Source organism: Apteryx mantelli, chromosome 2 (assembly GCF_036417845.1).
Source record: "Apteryx mantelli isolate bAptMan1 chromosome 2, bAptMan1.hap1, whole genome shotgun sequence".
In the NCBI taxonomy this organism is placed as follows: Eukaryota; Metazoa; Chordata; class Aves; order Apterygiformes; family Apterygidae; genus Apteryx; species Apteryx mantelli.
The window spans coordinates 34,640,351-34,663,888 of NC_089979.1; the positions used below are offsets into that span (position 1 = coordinate 34,640,351).

Below are 23,538 nucleotides of genomic sequence, written 5' to 3' on the forward strand. Positions count from 1 at the left end.
AGCGGTACGGAGCCCGCGGCGGCATCGCCGCCTCTTCAAGCCCTTCCCACCCCCTTCCCCCGAGCGCGCACACACGCGCGCGCTCTCACACCGCGCTCCCCGGCGTCTCTCCCCCAGCGCCGGCTGCGCCCGGCCGCGCCGGCCCCATGGCTCGCCCGGCCGCCGCGACGTGGGCGCTGCGGCGGCTGCTCCCGCCGCAAACCGCCCCGGAGCCCTAGGGGCCCCGGGGCTCGCCCCGCCGGCGGCCCCGAGCGCGGCCCGCGGAGGGGAGCCCGGGGCTGCCGCGGAGCCCCCGCGGCCCGAGCCCTTCCGGCGAGAGCCACCCGAGCCCGCGGTCGCGCCGTGCAGCGTCCCCCGGGCCGGGCCGGGCCGGGCCGGGGACGCATGCGCGGGGCTGGCGAGCCGCTGTCCCCGGGCGCGGAGCCCGCTGCTAACGGAGGGGAACCGGGCAAGGACTCCCAGCGGGCCCCCGCCGCCGCCGCCGACACCGTAAGTACCGCGCGGCCCCGCCGGCAGGCTGCCGGCTCCCCCGCTGCCGGCGGGACCCGCGGAGCGGCGCCGGGCCGGGGCCGGCGAGGGGCAGGGTCCGCCCCGCCGCCCGGAGCGGGGCCGTCGGGAACCGGGGCAAAAGCCCGCCCCGCCCCGCTGCCCCGGAGCGGCGAGCCGGGAGCCGGGAGCCCTGCGCCGGGGAGCGCCCCGTCCCGTCGCTCCGCCCGGCTCCCCCGGGCAGGGCCGGGCAGCCCCCGCCGCTGCTCCCCCCCGCCGGCCAGGGCGGGTCCCCCCGTGGCGGCGGAGCGGCCCGAGGGGCGGGAGGGCCCCAGCCCCGCGGCGCCCCGGGTCGGCTCCGGCGGCGCTCCCGGGCGCGGGGCCTCACTACCCCGCCGCGGCGGCAGTCCCGCAGCGCGTCCGCGCTCGGGGGCCCCGGGCATCCCTGCCCTCAGCTGCACCGCGAAGTTGGAGATACGAGTAACGACAAACGAGCACTTCCAGGCAGATTCTGCCCGTGCCGTCCTGCCGCATCATGCAGCCGAGGGGGCGCAGAAAGACCTTTTCCTGAGGTACGCCCTTATTTACGTTTCAGTAGATAAGAGAAAGCAGGTAATGAAAATCAGGCACAACTGCAGCAAGTTAACTAAGATTATCCTTGTAGATGCCAGTAGGAGTTACAGTAATTTAATACTGAGATAATTTGCTGCAATCACTTTATTTCATTTTTGCTGTTGAAAAATCTAAGATAAAATTTTGTACAATGCCATCGACGCAGGATAAATGGTAAGGAGACTCCTTGTACGTCTGTACTCATTGCATAAACAAAACATCAGCATTAGATCCAGCACTCAACAGGGCTAAGTGTCACTGTGCCAGTTATGCTATTACTATGTTACAGTACCATAAAGTAATAACCATTAGTTTACTAAACAAAGCACCAAAAATACAATTGGAGTGTGCTACTTGAGGATAGGTTAAAATTAGTAGCATCTTTCTAAACTAAGAGCATGTTCAAGCCAACTGAATGTTATATTAGCACTATATATTACAAAACGCTGTAAAAAGGGAGAGCAGTTGTTTTATTTATCCTTGACTTTCTTATCTACCCCCATCGATACCTATTTTGATATCTTTACTCTGGCTCCCAAATAGTTAATCATGCTAACATCACCTCTAAGTCTTGCCATGACATATCTCTTTATCCCTTGGAGAGAACAGTATACATTTCTCAGGATGACTAGTGATTTTTGTGGGCTCAGTTTGAGGTATCACAAAGAACTTTCAAAGTATGAGGCTTCTGCATCTCTTGGATCCTAGGTCTCACGTTGGCCAGCCAAAAGTGTAGGCAAATAAATACTAATATTCAGTCACTTCTGAAAGTTCATCCCATCTTTTTGTCATCATGAAAAATTATCCCAAGGAGGAAGCATGCCTTGGAAATATTGCAGAGATCTGCTAGCATTCAGAAGCAAGAAAATGCATAAACAGAGTACTCTTACCTAGAGGTTAGTGATTCTTAACTTTCTGTTTACAGGCATGTTTTGAAGTCTTTACACAGCCACTTGATGCAGAGAAGTCAATAAAGTGTCATTACTGAAATTATGGAATAGGAAGCTAAGCCCAGTTCTGATATTACTCCAGCTTTAAATTAGGAATTCCATTGACTTCGGTAATATTTCTCCTGGCTGATACTGCTTCATTTAACACTATAATTAGGCTGGCAGAGCACAAGGCAGCTACAAAGGTGTCTACCCTGACAGAGTAGCCAGATTCCAGCGTAGTACAATCTGAAGTGAATTGCAACAGTCAGAATCAATAGGAAATGGTATGTGAATCACTATTTAATGCACTACAAGATGAGTCATCCCAATTCAAACCAGCTTTCAGACCAGTACAATGTCAGTCAGCTCCTAACACAGTTCGATATGAGTCAGATCTCAGCACCGAGTACAATACGAAATGAGTCACTAACTAATCCAACACCATGTGACTCTAATACCCAGTATGAGTTGTCAAAGCTTCGGTGTGATATGAGTCACTTTATAGTACAGTAAAATGGGTTTTTTGGAGGCCATTCATAATTAAGCACGATGCAACCAAGCACTCAGCACGAGATGATGGGAGTGAGCAGAGCAATCTGCTATACACACCAATGCCACTGTTTGCATAGTAAAGAGGTTTGTAAAATATTAGGCCGAATGAACTTTTTTTAAGCCAGCTGCATAAAAATAACTAGAAGCAAATACTTTCCTCTGATATTAAAGCCAGCCAAAGTAGGACTGAAACAAGGGTAGAACTCTCTGCATTTGGGAAGCCTGTTTTTTTGTTTTGTTTTGTTTTCTTACCTGCAAAATAGCTGATCAGCTAGTATGAACTGACCAAGACCAAATGAGGTTAACTCCAACTGCCACAAAATTCAAGGCAAGGGATTCCGACAGTTTGTTTTATACAGAGGATAAAGACTCGATACTGATTTAGCTTAATGCCAGTTTACAATGACCTGGTTTGTAAAGGGACTCAGCATGGGACTACGTTCTTTCCATACTCACATTTGTGCTGGACTGTCATAGCACCCACACAAATGGTTGGACCAGAGCAGCAGGTTGCTTTTGTTGCTTTTTCTGTGTAGTAGGTGTAAAATTCTCTCCAGAATTCTCAAATCTTTCCCATTCTACAGGAGAAATGTGATAGAGTGATAGAGAATGACCCTGCTAATTGCATTTTAGAGTAACGTTTTCAGTGAAATCTTATGTGATAGAGTCCAAAGTAAAGCCGTATTTCCTGCACTACTATCATAAGAAATATAGGACACCTTTCTCAAAAACAAAACAACAACAACAACAAAAAAAACACTGAATCCCCAGTTAATTATGTTTCTTAGGAAGAAAGCCAGATTTTACTCAGAAAAGTTTGAGCACAGGGAATTTTCTGCAGATACCAGGCTGACCTTACAGCCAACTGTGCAGCATTGAATACCAAAGAAAAAGCAGCAGAAGACATTAAGCCCTTGGCAAAATAAGATCCTAAATTACAAGTGGCATGATCTGGGTGTCATTACCTGTTAACTGTGTGGGTGTGATACGTTTCCAGCCATTCCTTTTGAAATGTAAAGCACAGCTTTAATCTGGATAGATGAACCAAGCTCCTCTGAGGTGCTACTCCTCTGGAAAAATAAATGAAATAGAACAGGTAAAGGTACCCGACTTAATTTCTAGACATCTTAGAAGTGTCCCAGAATTTTTATTTAAACTCATAGGAGGATATTACTTTCTTTTGTGATCTTATCCACTCAGCATTTGACAGACCCGAGTTCAATACTGGCATAAGAAGCTGCATTAATCTATGTGGCTGCCAGTATCCTCTCTACTATAGTCTGACTTGCTTTCTTAAATCCTCAACAACTTAAATCACCCCATTACCACTACAAGATCTCCAACAGCACAAAAAGTCCCAAGAACTGATCCTATTCTAACTCACTAAGAGGGAATCTGATAACTATGCCTGAAGCACGTGCATATGCGTGGGCGAGTTCATTAATATAACTTATAATTCTTCGCCGTTTAAAATAGTACGCTGCTTGATGCAGAAAGCCTGTATGTCAAATTTGTCAATGAAGAGGAAGAAGCACGAATATCAAGCTTCCTGTTCTTATTTCAGTTGACAGTAAACTGTCATAGGCTTCAGTAAGAGTATGTTGCAGCCTTAAATATTCCTAAATTAATAAAATATGGATTCAGAGATTTACTTTGAGCTTGAGCCCGGTTGCAAGCATCTTGTGACAGTAGTAAAGAATGAGAGAATCTCTTTCTTCCAGCTCACTGATTATCATTTTAGGAAGAGGGAGGAGAATCTGAAGAGAGAGCAGCAACTGCAAGATTTATGTAACCTGACCTAAAGCTCACTGAAACCAATAGGAGTTTTTCATAGTTTTAATGGATTTGGATCAGGCTCAATGCATTTACTGAAAAATTAATGGACTATGATGATCGAAATCTGTGCACTCCAACTGGCTGTCAGCTATAATTAGAGTGCAGAGATTCGCATTCTGTGTAGTTACTGCAAGATCTTCACACTGGGGCTATGGAAATCAGACCCTAGCACAAGTCAGGGCTTGCGCACCTGCTTAATTGTAACATGCACCAGGACAGAACATTATTTTTATGTTTTAATAACAGAATTTTTGCACTCCGATGAGCTGACAAAATTTCATTGTGCTTTAACATAAAATGAAGATAACAATATAAAAGGTTTGCCCACAAATTTTTTCTGTGCATTCTTGGTTTTTAAAAAATCTGACGTTCACAGTTTAGATTTTACATATTCCTCCTTTGGGAAGGCTGTTTTCTTGGTAGCCCACCTTTCTACTAAAGGATTAGCAAATTCTATAAATGTTACAGCTAAGCCAAATATCATTTGAGCTGCTTTTAACCAGGGAAATATTTTTCATCCCTGATGTTTGCACTCCTTTGTGTTCATAAGGTTAAATACAAAAATGCCTCATAATCTGAATGCCAGATAGGCATGCCTTAGAGTGGAAAAGGCATGATAAGCATACTTATTCTAGTATCTCAACATTATTCTTAAGGCATACATTTTAGTTTTTCCACTATTGTCAAAAGTAGCTTTTAAAATGCTTGCTTAAATCCCTGGACTTACTTTAAAAAAAAAATTACTTGTTAGCATTCAGTAATGCAAGTGTGTACATTTCATATGAATCGTAGATGCTATCTAGCTGGATAAAAAAAAAAAAAGAATTATTTTTCTCTATTTCTGGTTCATTGCTTTTTAGGGACTTTTTTTTATAATAGACTAAATTTGCTGTGATCATTAATTAGAGAGGGACCAGAACAGATGCCCTGAGACTAATATCTTTCTTCTCTTTACAAAAGTCCTCTAGGCAAGATTTCTTGCAATAGACGCTAATACTAATTTGAAGTATGAAGTTTATGAACAAGACCATAAACCCAAGCATGTTGAAATCAATGGGAATCTTCCAATGAGTTTTCCTGGGCTTATGTTTCCTGTAGGTGACATGTTTAGTGTAGCTATGAAACTGTTGGTATAGGTGCTTTCCAGTTCTCCAGATCATGCCAAAGTCATGGTTGTTTTCCTAAATATGGAGCTAGGAGTCCAAATTGGGGCCCTCACTGTGGCAAGAACTATGGAGCTTAAGTTTTAAGACTGAACCTCAAGTTTGTCCTATAGTTTGTCCTATAGTTATAATAGTGGCATAGCTGGGTATCAGGACTGTGACTGAACACTCAGTTTGCTTACTCTCTAGGAGGTCCAAAAATTCCCCCTCTAGTTATCTGCATAGATGAAACATTAAATCAGCTTGAACTGATGGAACTGACTTGAAACATGATAAACAATCAAACTCCTAGCCCCCTTCACAATCAAGTATTTGACTAATTCGTGCTGTCCAGGTGGGAATTTTGCACAGTACTGAAGATTTCTCCAGGCAGGCCCTGCTGTGCCTGCTCATGCAGTGCTCTTAAGTTCTTCAAGCTGAGACCAGTTAAACAGTGGCAAGAGTTTGAGGATGATACCTCTTACCACAACAGCTACATATTAGCAAAATTAGATCCTATTGAATACCAAAAAAGCAGAGTATAAGCTGTTAGTTCCACCCTATCCATATGAACCAGAAAGAGTTATCTATTTTTCCTATTAAACTATGGTTACCCAAGCAGACATAGGTGTCTTTGATAGTGCCATGATTATTTTAGGCAGCCTGAAACAGATATAATTGAACATAGAGGTACATTTCAGGTTATATTCAGCAATTGACTGAAACGGTACCAGGGTTGGGAGTAAGTAATGCTGGGGTAGAGGTTAAAGTACTTTGGTTAAAGGTATCTCACCTCTTTCAAGCACTGGTCTAAAAGTATTGCTGGATTCCTTACAAAACACGTTTAAGATATGCGGTCCATCTCCAGTTTTTGAATCTCTCATTCTCCCCCACGTTTTCTTTTCAAACCCTTTTTCTAACAAGTTTCATATCTGCTCTGGATAGCAGAGGACAGAGAAGGCAGACCCCAGTTCTCAAGTGAAGAGAGCATCTAGTACAGAGGGGTCTCATATGTCAATACTACACAATTTCCTCTGTTTCACAGGTCTTCCAGACCTTCTAAGAGGTCTGGAAATCTGAGAAGATAAAAGAGACTCACTGCACAGGGAGTTTGGAGCCCCAAGATATCCATTTTGGTGTAAGGGAGATTACCTAGAGGAAGAAAAACAATTTTTGATTGTTTTGTTTTTCCCACCAAACCAAATTTAGACTATGCTTCTCTCATACAGTGCAACAACCTAGGAAGAGCGCCTAGAGTAATAAGGTATTAAACAAGAGCGAGAGACAGGGGGCATTAGAGGTTTTTGAAATCCAGGTGTATTGCAGAACATAAGTATCCCTATCAGAAACTATGCTAATTAACCTCTCCATGGGAGGTCTGAGATACGTTCTCCTCCTGGACCTTCCTCCCTTACCCTGAAGTAGTAACGTGGCCTTGTCTGAATATCAAATGGGAAAATCACTTGAACTCAGTGTCAGCAGAACGGGTCTGGATCTTTAACTGCTTAAAGAAATATATCTAAAAATCTAAATATACTTACAGGACCTTGGAAAGGATAATGAAGCCTCTCTTTAAAAGAAAATCATCCATCTTCTAATCTACTTCATAGTCAAAACAGTAAGAGTCCCCTCAAAAAATAAATACAAAGTTATTAAATCACAGCAGAAATACAAAACTATAGTTCATGTGCACACATACACATTCACCCTGTGCATTCCCTTAGTAACATGGAAAATGTCATGTTCACTTGAGGTAAAATATGACTACAGGCACTGTTACACTCAGAGAGTAGGAGAAGCATCCAGTAAACAGAAGGAGTTTTTTTAAACAAAACATTTACACAAATTTTGAAGAAAGGCATTTCAGACAATTCATAACATCTCTGCTTAGCACCATCTCATATTAAAAATGACCCATGGTAATAAACTCGCTTTTCTCTGAGGCATAAATACAAATACCAGATCAGATCCCCAGCTGGTATAAACCCCCTCATCTTCACCGGCCTTAGTGAAGTGATATAGTGTTTTACCAGCTAAAAACTTGACTCATACTAAATGTAATCAGTGTTAATATTTCAAATTTTCTGACCTGCTGGAAAGCAGCTTTGCAGAAAAGGACCTGGGGGTCCTGGTGGACACCAAGTTGGACAGAAGCCAGCAATGTGCCCTTGTGGCCAAGAAGGCCAATGGTATCCTGAGCTGCGTTAGGCAGAACATTGCCAGCAGGTCAAGGGAGGTGACCCTTCCCCTCTGCTGAAGCCTTGTGAGGCCACATCTGAACTGCTGGGTCCCATTCTGGGCTCCCCAGTACAAGAGAGACATGATGGAGCTACTGGGGCGAGTCCAGCAGAGGGCTACTAAGATGATTAGGGGACTGGAGAATATCTCTTATGAGGAAAGGCTGAGAGAGCTGGGACTCTTCAGCCTGGAGAAGAGAAGGCTCCAGAGGGATCTTAACAATATGCATAAATATCTGAAGGGAGGGTGTAAAGAGGATGGGGCCGGACTGTTTTCAGTGGTGCCCAGTGACAGGACGAGAGGCAACAGGCACAAAATGAAACACGGGAAATTCCATCTGAACATAAGGAAAAAGTTTTTTACTGTGAGGGTGACTGAGCCCTGGAACAGGTTGCCCAGAGAGGTTGTGGAGTCTCCTTCTCTGGAGATATTCAAAAGCTGCCTGGACACAACGTGCTCTAGGTGACCCTGCTTGAGCAGGGGGGTTGGACTAGATGATCTCTAAAGGTCCCTTCCAACCTCAACCATTCTGTGATTCTGTGAAATTTTATGTATGGAAAAATAGGATGGAATTTTCTCTAAGTACATAATCTTGATGTTCCAAGCAAATCATCCTCTGTTGATGGACATACTATATTTGATTGTCCAGGGGAAAAAAAGCAGAAAAACCTTGACCCTTGTCAGGAACAAACCCATTTAAAGCTAAATATTAATTACATATAATGAAAACTGAAAAACTTAGAACACCCCCATTTTGTTTTTATTTTAGAAGCATCAGCTGACCAAATGAATGACTACTTTGGAGGCTGGTGTCACAAGAAGCTATATTTACTGATTACTATTTTCAAAATGCACACCTGGGAGTAAGGAGTAGAATATTTTGGCTGATGAAAGAACATTAGCACTGATATTTACAGAAAATGCATCTAGTTGATTCATTATACAATTTTTCCATGAGGAGAAATCTAGCCAGTGTTGGTCACCGGTTTTCTCATATCAATGCCATATTGACTAAAAACAGTCTCCTGTCAGGTTTGAGTGATCTACCTTGACAGCAGCAGGTGCAGGAGGATGTCTGTAAATCTTGTTTTCTCAGGAATGCACCCTCTTGTTCTACAGCCAAATCATAACACTGGAATCCCTCTTCCTTGAATGCACTTATATATATACTTCAGCTCTCAGGGCTCCTCAAGCTCAAAGGTCCCCAACTGATTACTGCAATTAATGTTTTCCCTGGCCAGCTCTGTACATGCATTTCTCTGCAACGTCAAGTTTAAGAAAACAGAGATCATTATTTAAGATCATTATTTCAGTTTAAAACAAAGTAAGAAAGCAAAGCACTACAGTTGGGTTGTCAGGAGAAATTTAAGCTACCTCTTATGCAACTTAGGAAAAGGAGCAGCTGGCAGGGGAGCAATGCATGTGCCTCTTATCCTACTTCCTCACTCCACCACCTGTGAGCCTGCGTTTTCCAGCATTCTGCCTACTAAATGTATTCTCAGATGGGATTGGGAAGGAAAAATATTTAGCTAAACACAAGTATCAATATATGTCATGTTTCTACTTTCCTTCAAAAACTTTAAAGCCAACTGTTAGCCCAAAATGCCATAGATAACTGAAATTCTTCAGCTATTAAAAAAAGCCCTGATTACCCACAATATAAGTTTGGAAAATAAGGAAATCCTCCTTGCAAAATTAGCAGTTACACTTCCATTGGTTTTGATTACAGTCAGTTTAGGCCTTTCAGCCCACCACTGTGGGATAATGAATTTTAAGAGATACCAGTTATTGACACTATGTACTATAGCAATAGGATCCACAGGTGAATAATTCTTCCATCTAACATACAGCTAGCCTCAGCATTGATTTAAAGAACATATACAGTGGTTTTCTAAGTGGTTTTACGCCTACTCCATGACCCAGTCGGACCATCCGATATCCCAGATTAATAGCCACAAAATTATATAAACACAAAACTTTTTTTACTAGGAGGGCAAAAAAAACCCCCTCCAAAACAAACAAAATAAAACACAGCAAATCTCTCCTTTCTGCTAAGAGCATCTAAATTTCAGTGGCCTCCATTCTGTTGGTAACATAGATTGTAATGTAAAGAAGCAATTTTATAAATTACTTCAAATAATACACATTGGAGTTGCTGATAAATCTATTGTCCTTTCATGTATATGACTGCTGAGACACTATAAATAATCACTTTTGTTTTTTTCTTCAACAACACAGCTATGGGCCATACATACTTTGTGACTCTCACAATTCAGAACAGTAATTCTGGCTGTTTTGTATAATGTCTGCCCATTATATAACTACAGTAGCTGTAATGAAAAGAAGCAAAGTCTGGTGGAGAACTTTAGAGACCCGTGGTGGATTCTGGATCTGCTAAAGTCAGTAGAAAAACTACTACAGTCATAAAATAAGGCTTTTCTGTTTGGATTCTGTCAGTGGCTCTACCATTAGCTCACCATGTGACCTCAGCAAGTTACTTCATCTCTATCACTATTTCCCCTACAGCTTCCAAGATCATTATATTTCTATGTGTACAAGCCATACTCAGATAATCTTAATGCTTTTTAAAGTACTTTTCTTTGAAAATGAATCCTTAGATGACTTGCACAAACTCAGTATTTGTGCCTTTGCATCTATTTCGGGCAAGGAGCAGTTTATGGGAGAGCAAAGGCAGCAGATAGGGAGCTCTTGGTAAACTTCTTATGTTACCATACACAGCTGCTAAATTGCAGGGTTTGTGTTTCCTCAGTTTTCTCTTTTTTTGTGGCTTTTTGTTTTAAAAAAGCAAGAAAATCCAGAAAAACAGTGTATATACATGAATATACATATGAAATTATGACATATCCTTTGGGCAGAGCCTATGTTTTACTGTATGTTCAGGCTTCATTATGCTTGGATTACATGGTCTCAGTATGGTCATGATTGTGATATACGTTTGCAACAAATACTGTGCTGCAAACATGAACATATGAATTTTATGTTACAGTTCTGGTTAGAGAATGAAACACAAAAGCTAGACTTCTTACAGAAAACATTTGCTTCTCTTGCATGTTAATAATGCTTATGTGACCAAAGGGAGTTGGTCCAAGTGAAACAGTATATAGAACAATGGGCTTGACTGCAGTTTGGTTTAGGGCCAGAGCTGCACTAAAAAGCAGGAAAGAATGAAGTTAGCAAAACAGCACTGGGCAGGACTAGTCATCACTTGTTCTGTGAACCTGGACCAGCCTGATTTGTCTAATGTGTCTTAACACCAAAGGAGTTTCTACAACATTGTAAGAACTTGCTCCACTGCTTTGCTGTCTATCTTGCTAAACCACTATCTAGCCTTGATTTTACTTAGTCCAAGCTGACCCATTACTTAGGCCTGGTGGAAATATAAGTTAGGGTTGCTAGGCGTTAGGGTTGTTATCTAGAAAAGGGAACTGAAAAGGATATTGATCTTCTGATCAGTAAAAAGTTATGATGATCTATTGTTCTCCAACTTCTACGACCTTTCTGCATAAGTCACATTTTCTAAACATCTTGTGTTCCCTAGATCTTTCTTGGAATGTGATACCTCTGTGGGAGTACTACAGGTATAAATTACTTCACGCATCCTACCACAGTATTCCTATTAATACACCACAGAAAAATCACATCCTAATTAGTTTGTCATCCACTCCAAACCCCTGCCACATGTGTGATATACCTCTCAGTTCCCGCAGGAAATACATGCATGATAATCACTGAACAGTTCTGTAATCCAAGCTTGGGCTGCCTTTAAGCAACAGATATATTCCAGTGATTTCCCTTTTGCTTCCCATTACTCTAATGCAACTCTTCTACCATCAAACTGTGCTTTATCTGCTACAAATATCTTTCAAAAAAATCTTCATTACATAAATAACCAAAAACTGCTTGCTAATTTAATGAGAAAGCTGGTATACATCTGCCAAAGGAGAATGATAATGAATAATTTAATCTGATATACTGTCTTGAATTTTTATTTTGCTCAGTCACTCATTTTCTGTAAACTGTGGGATAAATCATTTATGATGAACATTCATAAAAACCTATAGTACCAGAAAGCTTTCGAGTAAGGCATATGATTCACAAATGAAACTAACACCACTATGCTATTGGGCAACTTTTGCCATACAGCTACTTATATATTCTTCCATTTCATTAAAATGTCAAAGAACAGTTCTGAAGAAGAATCTGCAAAGGTAACAGTGGATCCAGAAAGAGATTCTTTGAATTAAGCGGTAGTGGGATGAGGTGAGGAGAAAAAGTGTATTCTTCCCATCTCCACTCTCCTTTACTTTTCCCTTGCCTGGAAGAAAATTAATACTAAAATTTTGTATTTCTGGACATTTAGATAGTACCTGTCAGATTAGCTCTACAGAGGCACAAAATGAAATATCATTTGTATGTGTATTATTCCTCTAATTTATTCCTCCTGCAAAACAGGTGCATCTTCTGCTCAGCATGTCATACATTTTTCTCTCGAGACAGTGGGTGGTTCTAGCAAAAACAAAATAAAAATTAAGCTCTATAATAGAAAAACAAATTCAGCAGGAAAAAAAACAGCACAGTTTAATGCTGTACTGTGCTAAAATAACCTACTTTTTTCCTGACACTTCTGCAGAGTCTGTGACAGTATCTGTGCATTCTCCCTCAAGTTACAATGATAATAGTTCCTAAATCTGACTGAATGTTTTAGAAAGGAAAGCAACTTTTAACCCTCCATCATTCAGCTCAGATGTTTCAAGTCCAGAAATAAATTACAAATACAAAATAACTCATAATCTGTAACAGATAATTTTAGTTCCCATACAACTGTCACAGCCTCAAAAGATGATGTAGCAACCTGAAAAAACCTATACACAAAGACATCACTTGATATAGGAGGATGACTAGTTATGTATCCGAAGATCAAATACAATCAGAATGAGGAAAGATGCACTAATCCTTTTACAAGCTGGCATTTTGTCTATAAAACACAGATGTCACTTAGATATGGCACAACCCTCAGCATATCAAGTTCTGCAGAGCAAATTTGAAGCTCACAGAAAGATGCATCAGAAAGGGACAGTGACTTCAGTGGGGACTGTCGTTTCATTAGCACTGCTTCTCTGTATAATCTGCAGAATTTAGGCTCCAAAAAGGTTTCCTAGAACAGTGCAAAGGCCACAACCAGTGCTTCCACAAAAACTAGTTTCATGTTGTCTCCAATTATGGCCGGGGGCAGGTGGTGGTGGGGGACATGTTAAATCTTAATGCTGTCTGGCCATATGTTTTCTCCTTAAATAATTCCTCATCTTCAAACAAAGAAGGTCCTAATTCCTTCTCCACAGAAAAAGCATTGTTAAAAATTGTGCCAGTCGGTCCCATTATGGACAGATAAGAACTGGCCTTTCCCCTTTGTTATGGCACAACCAACAAGTCTGAGGCATTCTTAACACTCACCACAAAGGCCACGTTTTCAAAAGCACTCAGATGTCTCATTCAAGCATCAATAAACCAGTGCACCAGCTAATCATGAGAAAGAAAGAAAAAAAAGAAAGAAAAGAAACAAGGGCCTCCAACTATCTCAGTTCTACATTGTTTCTTTCAGGACAAATCTTGAAGTCAAAGCCTCAGGAAATCCCTAGGTTTATATATGAATGCCCTAAGAGCTGCAGCCCTCTGAGAAGAGAGAGGAGAGACCTCACTTCCCCTTTACAATCTTTGTATCACTTCTGTTTTCTCCTTGTACTCCCCACCCACATGCAGGAATTCATTAGCCTCTTGCCTTCCATCACAGCACTTAAATAAAATGAGTGTTTTCTTCCAAAGGATTTAATACCCAGCAGCTTCTATGGAGAAAAGCCAAGCATTTAGCTTTTCAGTTCTTTTGAAGATACAACCTTAAGTAGTTCTTGGTAACATTTTTAAAACAAAACACGAAAGAGAGAAAACAGATGTTACTTACTTCCTCCTTCTCTTGCTTTCTTGTAGCCCATGGGATCAGAGCGGATGGAGATGCGCAAACGGCAGATGTCTACAGCCCAGGAGACCCCAGGCTCTGCACAGGCACAAAGCAACATGGGAAATCGAGGGTCCAATGCCTGCTGCTTTTGTTGGTGCTGCTGTTGCAGCTGCTCATGGTACACTCTCTTATTCAAGCCTCTCGGGAACAGAAGAGAAGGGGAGGGGAGGTGACAGCCAGTGTATAGGACAACACGAGCCAAACAACTTGTACAACCTGGGACTAAAAGAGAGATGACTGTGCTCTAGTACTAAATGCAGCATTCTGCTCCAGTTCACTTTTAATTTTTCCCCACTGTTTTGGGGAAAGAAAAAAAAAAGAAAAAAGGAAAAAAATGCTTTGTGCAGTATTTCCAAAAGGAAACAGAAAAACTAAGGTAGAATTTAAAAAGTAAAGATATTCTAGTTCTTTCCTTAGCCGCCTTCTAGGTTGTGCAACTGCCTGCACACATGCATGGAAGTGACTCCCTTGTTAATGAAGCACCAGCTAGCACATTAGTCTGAAGGAATAACAAAATGGTAAGAACAGTATTTTCTTATCCTATGGGCATTAAGGGTTCTGTAGAGTCCTCTTATGTGCCTCCTTTCAGAAAACCTCATTATCCTCACTCTGCACACTCTTGTTAGTATAGGTTCTAGTCATATAGCCATTCACCCCCAGACCAAGTAGGTGCCCAATATTACCATTCTGCTTAGTAGCATTTCATACCCATTTTGCACAGGAACAAAGAATGTCCAAGGTGCTCCCATAAATTAGTAAATTAAGCATTGGACTTGCAGAAGTTACCGTGAAACAAAGTTATATACTCACTGCACCAACCACTTGCAACTTACCAGAGTAAGCTACCTAACAGTTATTGTGTGCTAGAAATAGCAGCATAGGCACTTCAGAAAAGCAGCCAGTATACTATCAATAAAGGGTGAAAAAACAGGCTAAGCTTGCAATTAACTCCCATTTTGTAGATGATCCGGCATCTCCAGTGGCTTCTGTGAGGTTATTATGACTGACTTTAAAATAAAAATAAATAAATAAATAAAACACTATGATTTAAAAGACAGGTCATACAGACATTTCAGATTTGATAAAGATACACCCTCTCATCAAATTCTGTGACTTGCATTATCAATAGAGTCAAGCCAAACTGTCTCTTCAAGCCCTTAGGTTTGATTTTGTCTCCTCAAAAACTAGTTAAATTGGTCTAAACTGTTAAATGCCCACTTTCTCTTCCCTGTGTTAAAAGTCTCTTTTCACTCAAATGGGAAAGGGAGGCCAAGAAAAACTGCTTAGGTAAGGAGGTATTATCATCCCATTTGTCCATATGAAAGCAAGATATGGAAATGTTGAGTAACTCACCAAAGCCATATCAGCAAAGCTGGTGTAGAACACAGAATTACTTTGATCCCAGTGGTGTATCTTAAGTATTAAGCAATGTTCCCAAATCCTAAAAACTAATGAAAAATACTGAAAAAGGAAGAACTAGATCAAGGTATCCAGATCCAGGTGATAAGGGTCAGATGTAATATTACTGTAGAAGTATACAATTCCAGCAGCTTCAGAAAGCTTTGGAAATGATAACTTTTTTTTTTTTCTTGTGCTAGAACTGTCACTAGCAAATTAAAACACTAAAAAAGCCAAAATACCACTACTTACACTCTTCATATAAAATAGGCAAAATTCTGGATTCCAAAATAATATGAATAATCTTATGAGATCCCTACATGTTTCAAAAAAAAAAAGAACTTGCAAAGCTTCCTCTAAAGTATTTCTACACAACTTCAATTAACACAAAGAGGAGCTCTACTGCTAATACACTTTTGACAAACTGATAACATATTATCACAGTGTCATCTTACACAGTACCAAAAGCAGTACTCCTATCTCAGAAATCAAACCTATTTTCAGCCCAAAAAAGAACTAAAAATATTGCATATTATGTAAATAAAGTAATTAAACTTCTGTGTGGTAATATCTAAAAGCCCAGTCACATCACAGTTCTGTTGTACAGACAGTTATACAAATATGATAAATGTCAAGAAAAGGCAGCTTCACAAGTTTTCTACAAGAGGCAACAGATGGACAGGTTTGATTCACTTTAAAAGCATTCAGTGCTTACTCTTCTAAGGCTATAGCATTGTTTGGCTCAGGCCTAGGCTTTTGGCTCAGAAAAATCCTTGTCTTTTTATTGTCCAAATTAGTACTCAGGGTCAGAGCATATAACATGTAAGCAGTTGAAGGAACAGGCCCAAACCTAACCAGTCCCATGCAACTGCAGGTGCGAGGAAATATCCTGCTGTTTTACCTTTTCTTTGAGACAAAATGAACAATAGAATTATTCGTCTTCCCAAATTTTTATTTCATGGTATCTTTTGTTTCTAGCTATGTAAGAACTGGTTGGTCTTGGCATTTTCATTGAACTGTCAGTTCTCAGCTGATATACCACGTACCAAACGAACACTTTATGCACATACAAGACATATTAATTAGAAGAAAACATTTGACATTGTGCTCTTGAATAAGACAAGCAATACTCACAGTCAGAAGCAGTTTTTAAGCCATCTTTCAGTTGCTTCTCACTACCTTATGCCTTGGAATTTTATATTATTATTGCTTCTGTTTTGTTACTGTGTAGTGGAAGCTTTGTTTTGCGCAGGAGGACTAGGTCCTCCTCTTGAAGCTCTCTTGAGCTTCATCAGGGCTTCCAGAAAAAAAGCAATACCAGAACATTTAACAGTTTTAGATTTAGGGCTGGGACATAATGAACAGCATAGACTGTGTTAAATGGAATTAGGAGTAGCTGAAATAATTTGTAGGCCAGAACTAATAACCACATCTCCAGAACTTCTTTTTTTGTTTTGTTTTAATGTCAAGTTTACCTGTTGCCATTAACTAGCGCTGTCAACTCATGGCACCTGCTATTCATATGAAGCTAATATCCTTGGGATTAGAGACTTTAAATATTGTGCGCATTATTTGCTGAAGACAAGGAATTATGCAGAATGTAATTTACAATAACTCCTGCTACAGGGCATTAAGGACAAAAACACACTGGGGATGCAAAGCAAGCAAGGGAAAAACATTGCTTCATTCCTTAATAAAGGAATAATGCGTTCATCTTATCTCAGATATCAACTCTGCCAGATCCAAGTCATTTCACTCAAAATTGAAGGTAAAACCTGCCATACTCAAAGTTTTGTGTCTGTCTGGGGCCAGTAGTAATTAATGGGTGAGACCAGCATTTGCACTGAAATAAAGAAAAATAAAGTCTTAAAAAGCCACAGCAATTCAACCAAAGCACTGAGAGCAAGCTGAGTGCTTCTTATAAATGCACTATAAATCTACCATACAGAAACATACGGAAACATCCATCATACAGAAACACTTCAAGGCAAGCAAACCTGGCATTGAGGAGAAAGGAAAAAGTCACAGAATAACCTTAGTGGCCAGGCAAGGACTCTATTCTACCATTTTTTTCTGAGAGCAGCCAGCAGCAAGTGCTTTCAGGACATTACAAGAACATTACAAGCAAGGTAAGAGCAGGCTGATCATTCCCTTGCTATTGGCACTCAGCTTTCAATAATCAGAAGCTTAGATAACCAGTTCTGCCCTTTCTAATGCAAATAGTGAATATTTTGTAAGGACCTAGGGCTTTATTTTGCAAGGTGCTAAGTGCTCTGGCTCTGATCCTATAAAGCTTTCCAGCGGGTGTTTAGAGGTAAATATGTACTTAAGTATTGTGCCTGTTCAGGATCAGCGTTTGATACCCTGCAGAATGGTGCCTAAATTAAAGCATCACCATACAAATTCCAGTGCACTGACAACTCTTCAGATGACAATCTAGAGCTGCATATTACACATACACAGAGACAGAGAGAGAGACAGAGCGACGAGCGACAGAGAGACAGAGAGAGGGAGCGGCAGAGACAAGGAGTGGCAGAGAGAGGGGGAGTGAGGGAGAGGGATTTATCTACAGACAGAGCACATAAAATTTGCATTTTATCTTTTAAATTGTTGCTAAACTGCTTTTTTGCCATTTTACCTGATATTCCCAAGGACGTTCATTTTCTGTACACCTCACTATTCAAACAATTCAAAGAAAGTAATTTACTCAATAGGCTGTATGAAATTACCCAAATTTCATGATGCTTATAATTTCTACTTGCATTTCAAAATCATCTGGGAACTGGTAGAGGCTACAAAACAGAGCAGCCTGTTTTAGCTTTAAAATAATTTCTGATTTTTTTTTTTTGAGAACAATTGTTTTCTAGTAGCAAGAAATGCAAAACAAACTGCAATTAAGCTATTCCCCATTCATAAAGCCTTTCCTCAAAATAGCTCAAGTACTTTGAACAGAAAAAATATGAACAAGAATAAAAATAACAGTCTACATGAGTCATGCAGCTGAGTTGCAGAACATCCAGCATTCAGCATCCTCCTAATAGTAGATTTAGAATGAAGAAATGGTGAAATGAGCCTCATAACCCGGAAGCTCAGAGCCTGTGTTTGTTCCTACAACCAAAATTCAAGCCTCCAGCTTGTTGCTCTACTTGAGAAGACAGCATTGCACACATTCAGTCTTTTTGCTCTTTACCTGTACATTTCTAGGGAGTCAGCCTATCTCCAAGGGCATTTTGTAAGGCATGGCACATTCTTCTTAAAAAAGCTTTTGTTATTTCTTATGCCTTTTTCCATTGCATATATTATCCTATGAAGACTGTAGTCCTTTTTCGATCTGTTGGCCCCCCTCACTCTGCGAAAACTTTGACAAACATATTACTACATGTGTGCGTGCATGTGTGTGTAATCCATGATATACTCATTTTTCATATTAAAAAAATGCCAGAATCAGTGGCAACAAGTATAATATAGGACTGGGTTCAATACACCCCAAATACAATACAGCGCTAACATTCTTTAACTGCTTGCTTGCTTTACTGAAAAGGTGAAATTGAATAGTTCATTGGTTTGAATGTATGGTTCAGATTTTGCACAAAAAAATGAATTTACAATAAGTAACATGATTGCTATCCAACTTGGTAACAGGAAAGGTTCCCCACCTTTTCAATGCATGGACTCCATTGGTAAAGAGAAAAGCATCTCTCTTCTCTCTTGCCAACCTCCAGCCACTCTCCTTAAGCCTTAAAATGTTTAAATTCTCCATCCTCCAGGAAGGTCTCTGCAGATTATGGACTAACACTGGAGAGAGCAAGAGGAGATAACCAGTAAGTAGTAAGGCTGCAAATATGACAAAGCCGTGAGTTTAAGAGGAAGCAAGGAAAGGAAAAAATCAATTGGTTAACAAAAAGCCTTGCTATAGATGAATGAGATTCCTAAGGACTAAAGCAACAAACTTACACTAAAGAAAGGTAAGATAATAAATGAAGAAATTGGGTATTATATTTTCCTAGAAATTATAACAGCTTTATTGCTTTATTTCAGCTGGAGGACCTGGTTCATATAAATTATGGATTATAGTTCACTAGGACCTTTTTTTCTTGACAAATCTTAAGCAGCTTTACACATTATATGAATGTATCTGGGTGCATGCACATGCATGTATGAGTTATTTCTCACTGAACTATGATTATCTATGAACTGGAATACAGCCATCATTCCCTAAAAGGAGATATGCACGTTCTGAAATTAAGCTTTAAAGAAAAAGAATCCTCAGTAGCTGAAACTATAAAAGGAATTTTTAACAACTACAGTTAGCTAAATTAGCATTTGATCAGAGCAGCAGGGGTTGACACCTGCCCTTCTGAGGGACATCAAAAACAATTTCTCAGTGATCACTAGTGACTGCAGCAAACATTTATTTGTTCTTTAATACTACAAAGACCAACAAACTAATACTCATTTCTAGTCAGACATAATCAAAGTGATAGTTAGCAATGATGTATTTGCTTATTTTTTGCTCTGGGCCTTAGTTTTTGAAGCATACACTACCATTTTCTCAAGGAGGCAATCAATAACCGTACTATGTAGGTATGTCTACACTTGAACTCTGAAAGATGTTTAATACATCCAACATCCATATATAAAGGTGTCTATCTTGCTTAAAACTCGAGCTCCAGTTGCTAAACTCTGGCTTTCTTGTAACAGTGTCATCATTCCACACCTGGCACTCATCATGCCCTGTGGATATAAAAAATACCCCACAAAGAATCATCGTTCCAAAAACCTCTTGAAGTCTAACTCGCATAAAACCATTCCATCAAGCACACAAAATACAGCATAATAAGCCTGCATGGAATACATATGGCTTTGGTACCTGATAAGGGGTACTCATGTATACATAAATTAACCCTGAATAGAAAGCCTACGTGATACAATTTTGAACAGTGATCAGCTATGTTAAAGCTCACCAGATTTACACAAGTGTAAAACTACTGTCAAGAGTATAACTATGGTCATATGGCTACTCATAGCTTCTTTTCCTTTAGCTGAATTTTGTAAAATATTAGAGGTGAAGCATCTGGTGTAGGTTCAGCCTCTACCTTTATAAAGTTAACTAAATTTTTATTTTCTATCTTGCAGTCTTACTGTTAGAAATCAAGATGAAGAGAGAGCAAGAAGAACATCCCATGAACTCCAAGCAGAGGGTATTCCAAATTGCGAGGAAAGGTACAGTCTTTATTAAGCATTATATTAAACTAAAAATGAAACAAACAAACAAATCAAACCACAGTGAATGTTTGAAGTAAGTTACCTGAAATATTCAAATAGCTATTATTATCCATATGTCATTTAAAATGAATTTGTAGTCATGTCTCTAACTCATAAGGAACCAAAGGTTTGATCTATAATCTTTTATCTTATTTATATGCAGCATGTAACCACATCACAACTTTCATAACACGGGAAATCAAAAAAGCATAGTAAACAGTCTCCCTTTTTTCTGAAATAATTGTTAAATTCATCCTTTTCCCACCCAGCAAGTATTTAACCAAGCCAACTGGCAGTGCTCAGCCTTACACAAAGAATAAATACAAAGGGGAACTGAGGTCCTCTCAAGAGTCACACAACTGTCTCTTCAGAATTGCTCAAACAGGTAGGAGCACCTGCAAAACCACAACAGACAGGAGGGTGCCTTTTATATTTGGCTCCACGCTGCTTTCTGAGTATTTTCATTCAATTTTTAACAATGATTCAACAAGGACTATTATGTGTAGAAAAAAATCCCACTTACTGGTTGTAGAGGGACTTTGCTGCAATTACTTTGAGCAATAAACTGGAATTTCTGCATCAAAGCCCAGACAATCATCTGTGCCTGAGCTTTTGATAAGCCCACTTTCAAAAAGCATCTTATAATTACATTTAGTAGAGTTTGCACTTGGGTAGTTCAGGTGAGGAATTAGAGCCACATGAACCTTGTATTTTTGTTCCAACATGATGGCAGATGCCTTCTGCCAGGTGAAAATAGCTTAAGTAGCAGTCAGTCATTTCTCTTTTCTTGTCCTCTCTTTCTTCCTCAAGCCCTGCTCCTACACTTGAAGAAGTAAATGCCTGGGCTCAGTCATTTGACAAACTAATGCTTACTCCAGCTGGTAGAAATGCTTTCCGCGAATTTCTCCGAACCGAATTCAGTGAGGAAAACATGCTTTTCTGGATGGCCTGTGAGGAACTAAAACAAGAATCCAACGAAAGTGTCATTGAAGAAAAAGCAAGACTAATTTATGAAGATTATATTTCTATCCTTTCTCCAAAAGAGGTACATTGCTTTCCCCAATACATTCTTTGATGCTGCTTTGCACAGTTAAAGCCACAAAAACACCCAAGGATATTTTTTCTATGCATTCCACTGCTAATAAGCAGAGATTTAGAAGGAAAAAAAAAGCAAACCCAACATTGAGGTGAGACGGTCAAAACTATTTTCACTTGCTGTTAGAAAACTGTTCATACTGCTACCCAGGCACACTAATGCGAAGTCTTTCATTTGAGGCACAACAAAGGTACAGATGAAGACTTCATCCTTGCTCAAACAAATTTTATTTGCTGGACAAACCAATTTCTTTTCTCTTTGCATTAAGAAGGGGTGGGGGATGCTTTAAAAGCACAGTAAGTCTGTTGTTTGCCACACAGCACAAATAAATTGCTCACAGAGTAGCTGACAAAATACAATATAGATCAAAAAACTGACTGAAATTTTTCAAAGCTACCTGTCACTTCCCTGTTAGCAAATAGGTCACATGTCAAAGACATATCAGTTCGTAGTTTGAACATTATCCTACAAAGAGGCTGGAATTTTAAACCTTCTAACTTCCTTGCAAAATTCGTAACTTAATTGATTGTGGTGCAAACTGTACTTGTGCAGATAAAAACAATATTTAATCTAATCGGTCTATTCCAGTAACGCTAACGTCTACAGAGACCATTGCCTTGCGGGGGATGGGGGGGAGGAGAGAGATCAAAACATTGCACGTATGGAAGCATTATATAGCTACTTGATGTTTATATTCAGTTCATCCTGCTTTTTAACATAGGAATTTGATTAATCAACAGCTTCCTAGGTTACAGTTTCCTTTTGCGTAATACTACTCACTCTGAATTCAGTCTCTTTACAACAGTGCTAATTCCCAAGGAAACAAAATGTCACAAAAAATTACAAATCAACTCTACTACAGATAAGGAAATTGGTCTGGAAAATAAAATTCTACCAGTCTCACAAGTTTTAGTAATAATGGTATTTCAGGCAGCATCGTTCAAAATAAGGTTTCCTTAGTGAGAGAATTCTTTTAACCATACTCGACAGATTACTACTACAAAATTTGAATACAGCCATTTTTAGCCTATGTATATTTAACAGTCTTTACACTCTTGAAGGATGCCAACTGAAATGGTTAACAAAGGCTGCTTTTTTCAAGCCAAAAGAGCTGAAAAAATCATGTGTACTACACACTACTGCCATTTACATGACTTTTTGTTTTAACTTGCAGGTCAGTCTGGACTCCAGAGTAAGAGAAGTTATTAACCGAAACATGCTGGAACCCTCACAACATACCTTCGATGACGCACAGCTTCAAATTTATACCTTAATGCACAGAGACTCCTACCCACGGTTTATGAACTCTGCTATTTATAAGGACTTGCTTCAGTCCTTATCTGAAAAATCCATTGAAGCATAGGATTCTTTCTTAAGTGTATTTATTTTAAAACAAATGGACTCTGGGCTACATCAATCAACAGGAAATTTAGAGTTAACCAGATATTTACCTGAAAATAACTCAGGCAATTTTTAATACAGACTGTTTTAAATCTACACAAGGCTCTGACACTGCAGCTAACTACAGTTTCTGATCAAAATAAGTATTCCTTTGCAAAAGGGAATGAAGAGAAAGAAGATAAAATGTTAATGTTTAAAGAAAAAGTATTTTTTACAATGCAGCATGCAACTCGGACACAAATCTCTTATAAAGGGACATATCTCCAAAGTACAATTGCCAATTGAGCATAAAAACTAAATTTTATTTTTAAGTGGAGTGCTAGAGTTGAAAGTCAAACCAGTTGCCCCATCCATACTGTGACCAAAATAAAAACAGTTGTGCTGTCAATATCTGGGCTACCCTAGACTGAAGTTTCACATATTGTACAAGTCGTACCTGGCACAGGTATACTCCACTTGTTTTAGAATATGTGTTTAACAGATATGCAGTGGGCTAATGAAAATCAGCATGGCAACCTCAAGTTTATGAAAGCTAATGGTTGAAAT

At 39.9% G+C, this 23,538-nt stretch overlaps 1 protein-coding gene across 1 annotated transcript in view; it reads left to right on the forward strand.

Annotated features, from left to right (window-relative positions):
• The window catches only part of RGS20 (regulator of G protein signaling 20), a 41,812-nt gene extending 18,840 nt beyond the window's left edge, over positions 1-22,972 (forward strand). Inside the window, exons 2-5 of the mRNA XM_013954659.2 lie at positions 13,802-13,950; positions 20,367-20,453; positions 21,306-21,540; positions 22,766-22,972. Of these exons, the coding sequence (XP_013810113.2) occupies positions 13,802-13,950; positions 20,367-20,453; positions 21,306-21,540; positions 22,766-22,954 (660 nt within the window). The 3' untranslated portion in view covers positions 22,955-22,972. The remainder of the gene's footprint in view (positions 1-13,801; positions 13,951-20,366; positions 20,454-21,305; positions 21,541-22,765) is intronic.
• The last annotated feature ends 566 nt before the right edge of the window (positions 22,973-23,538 follow it).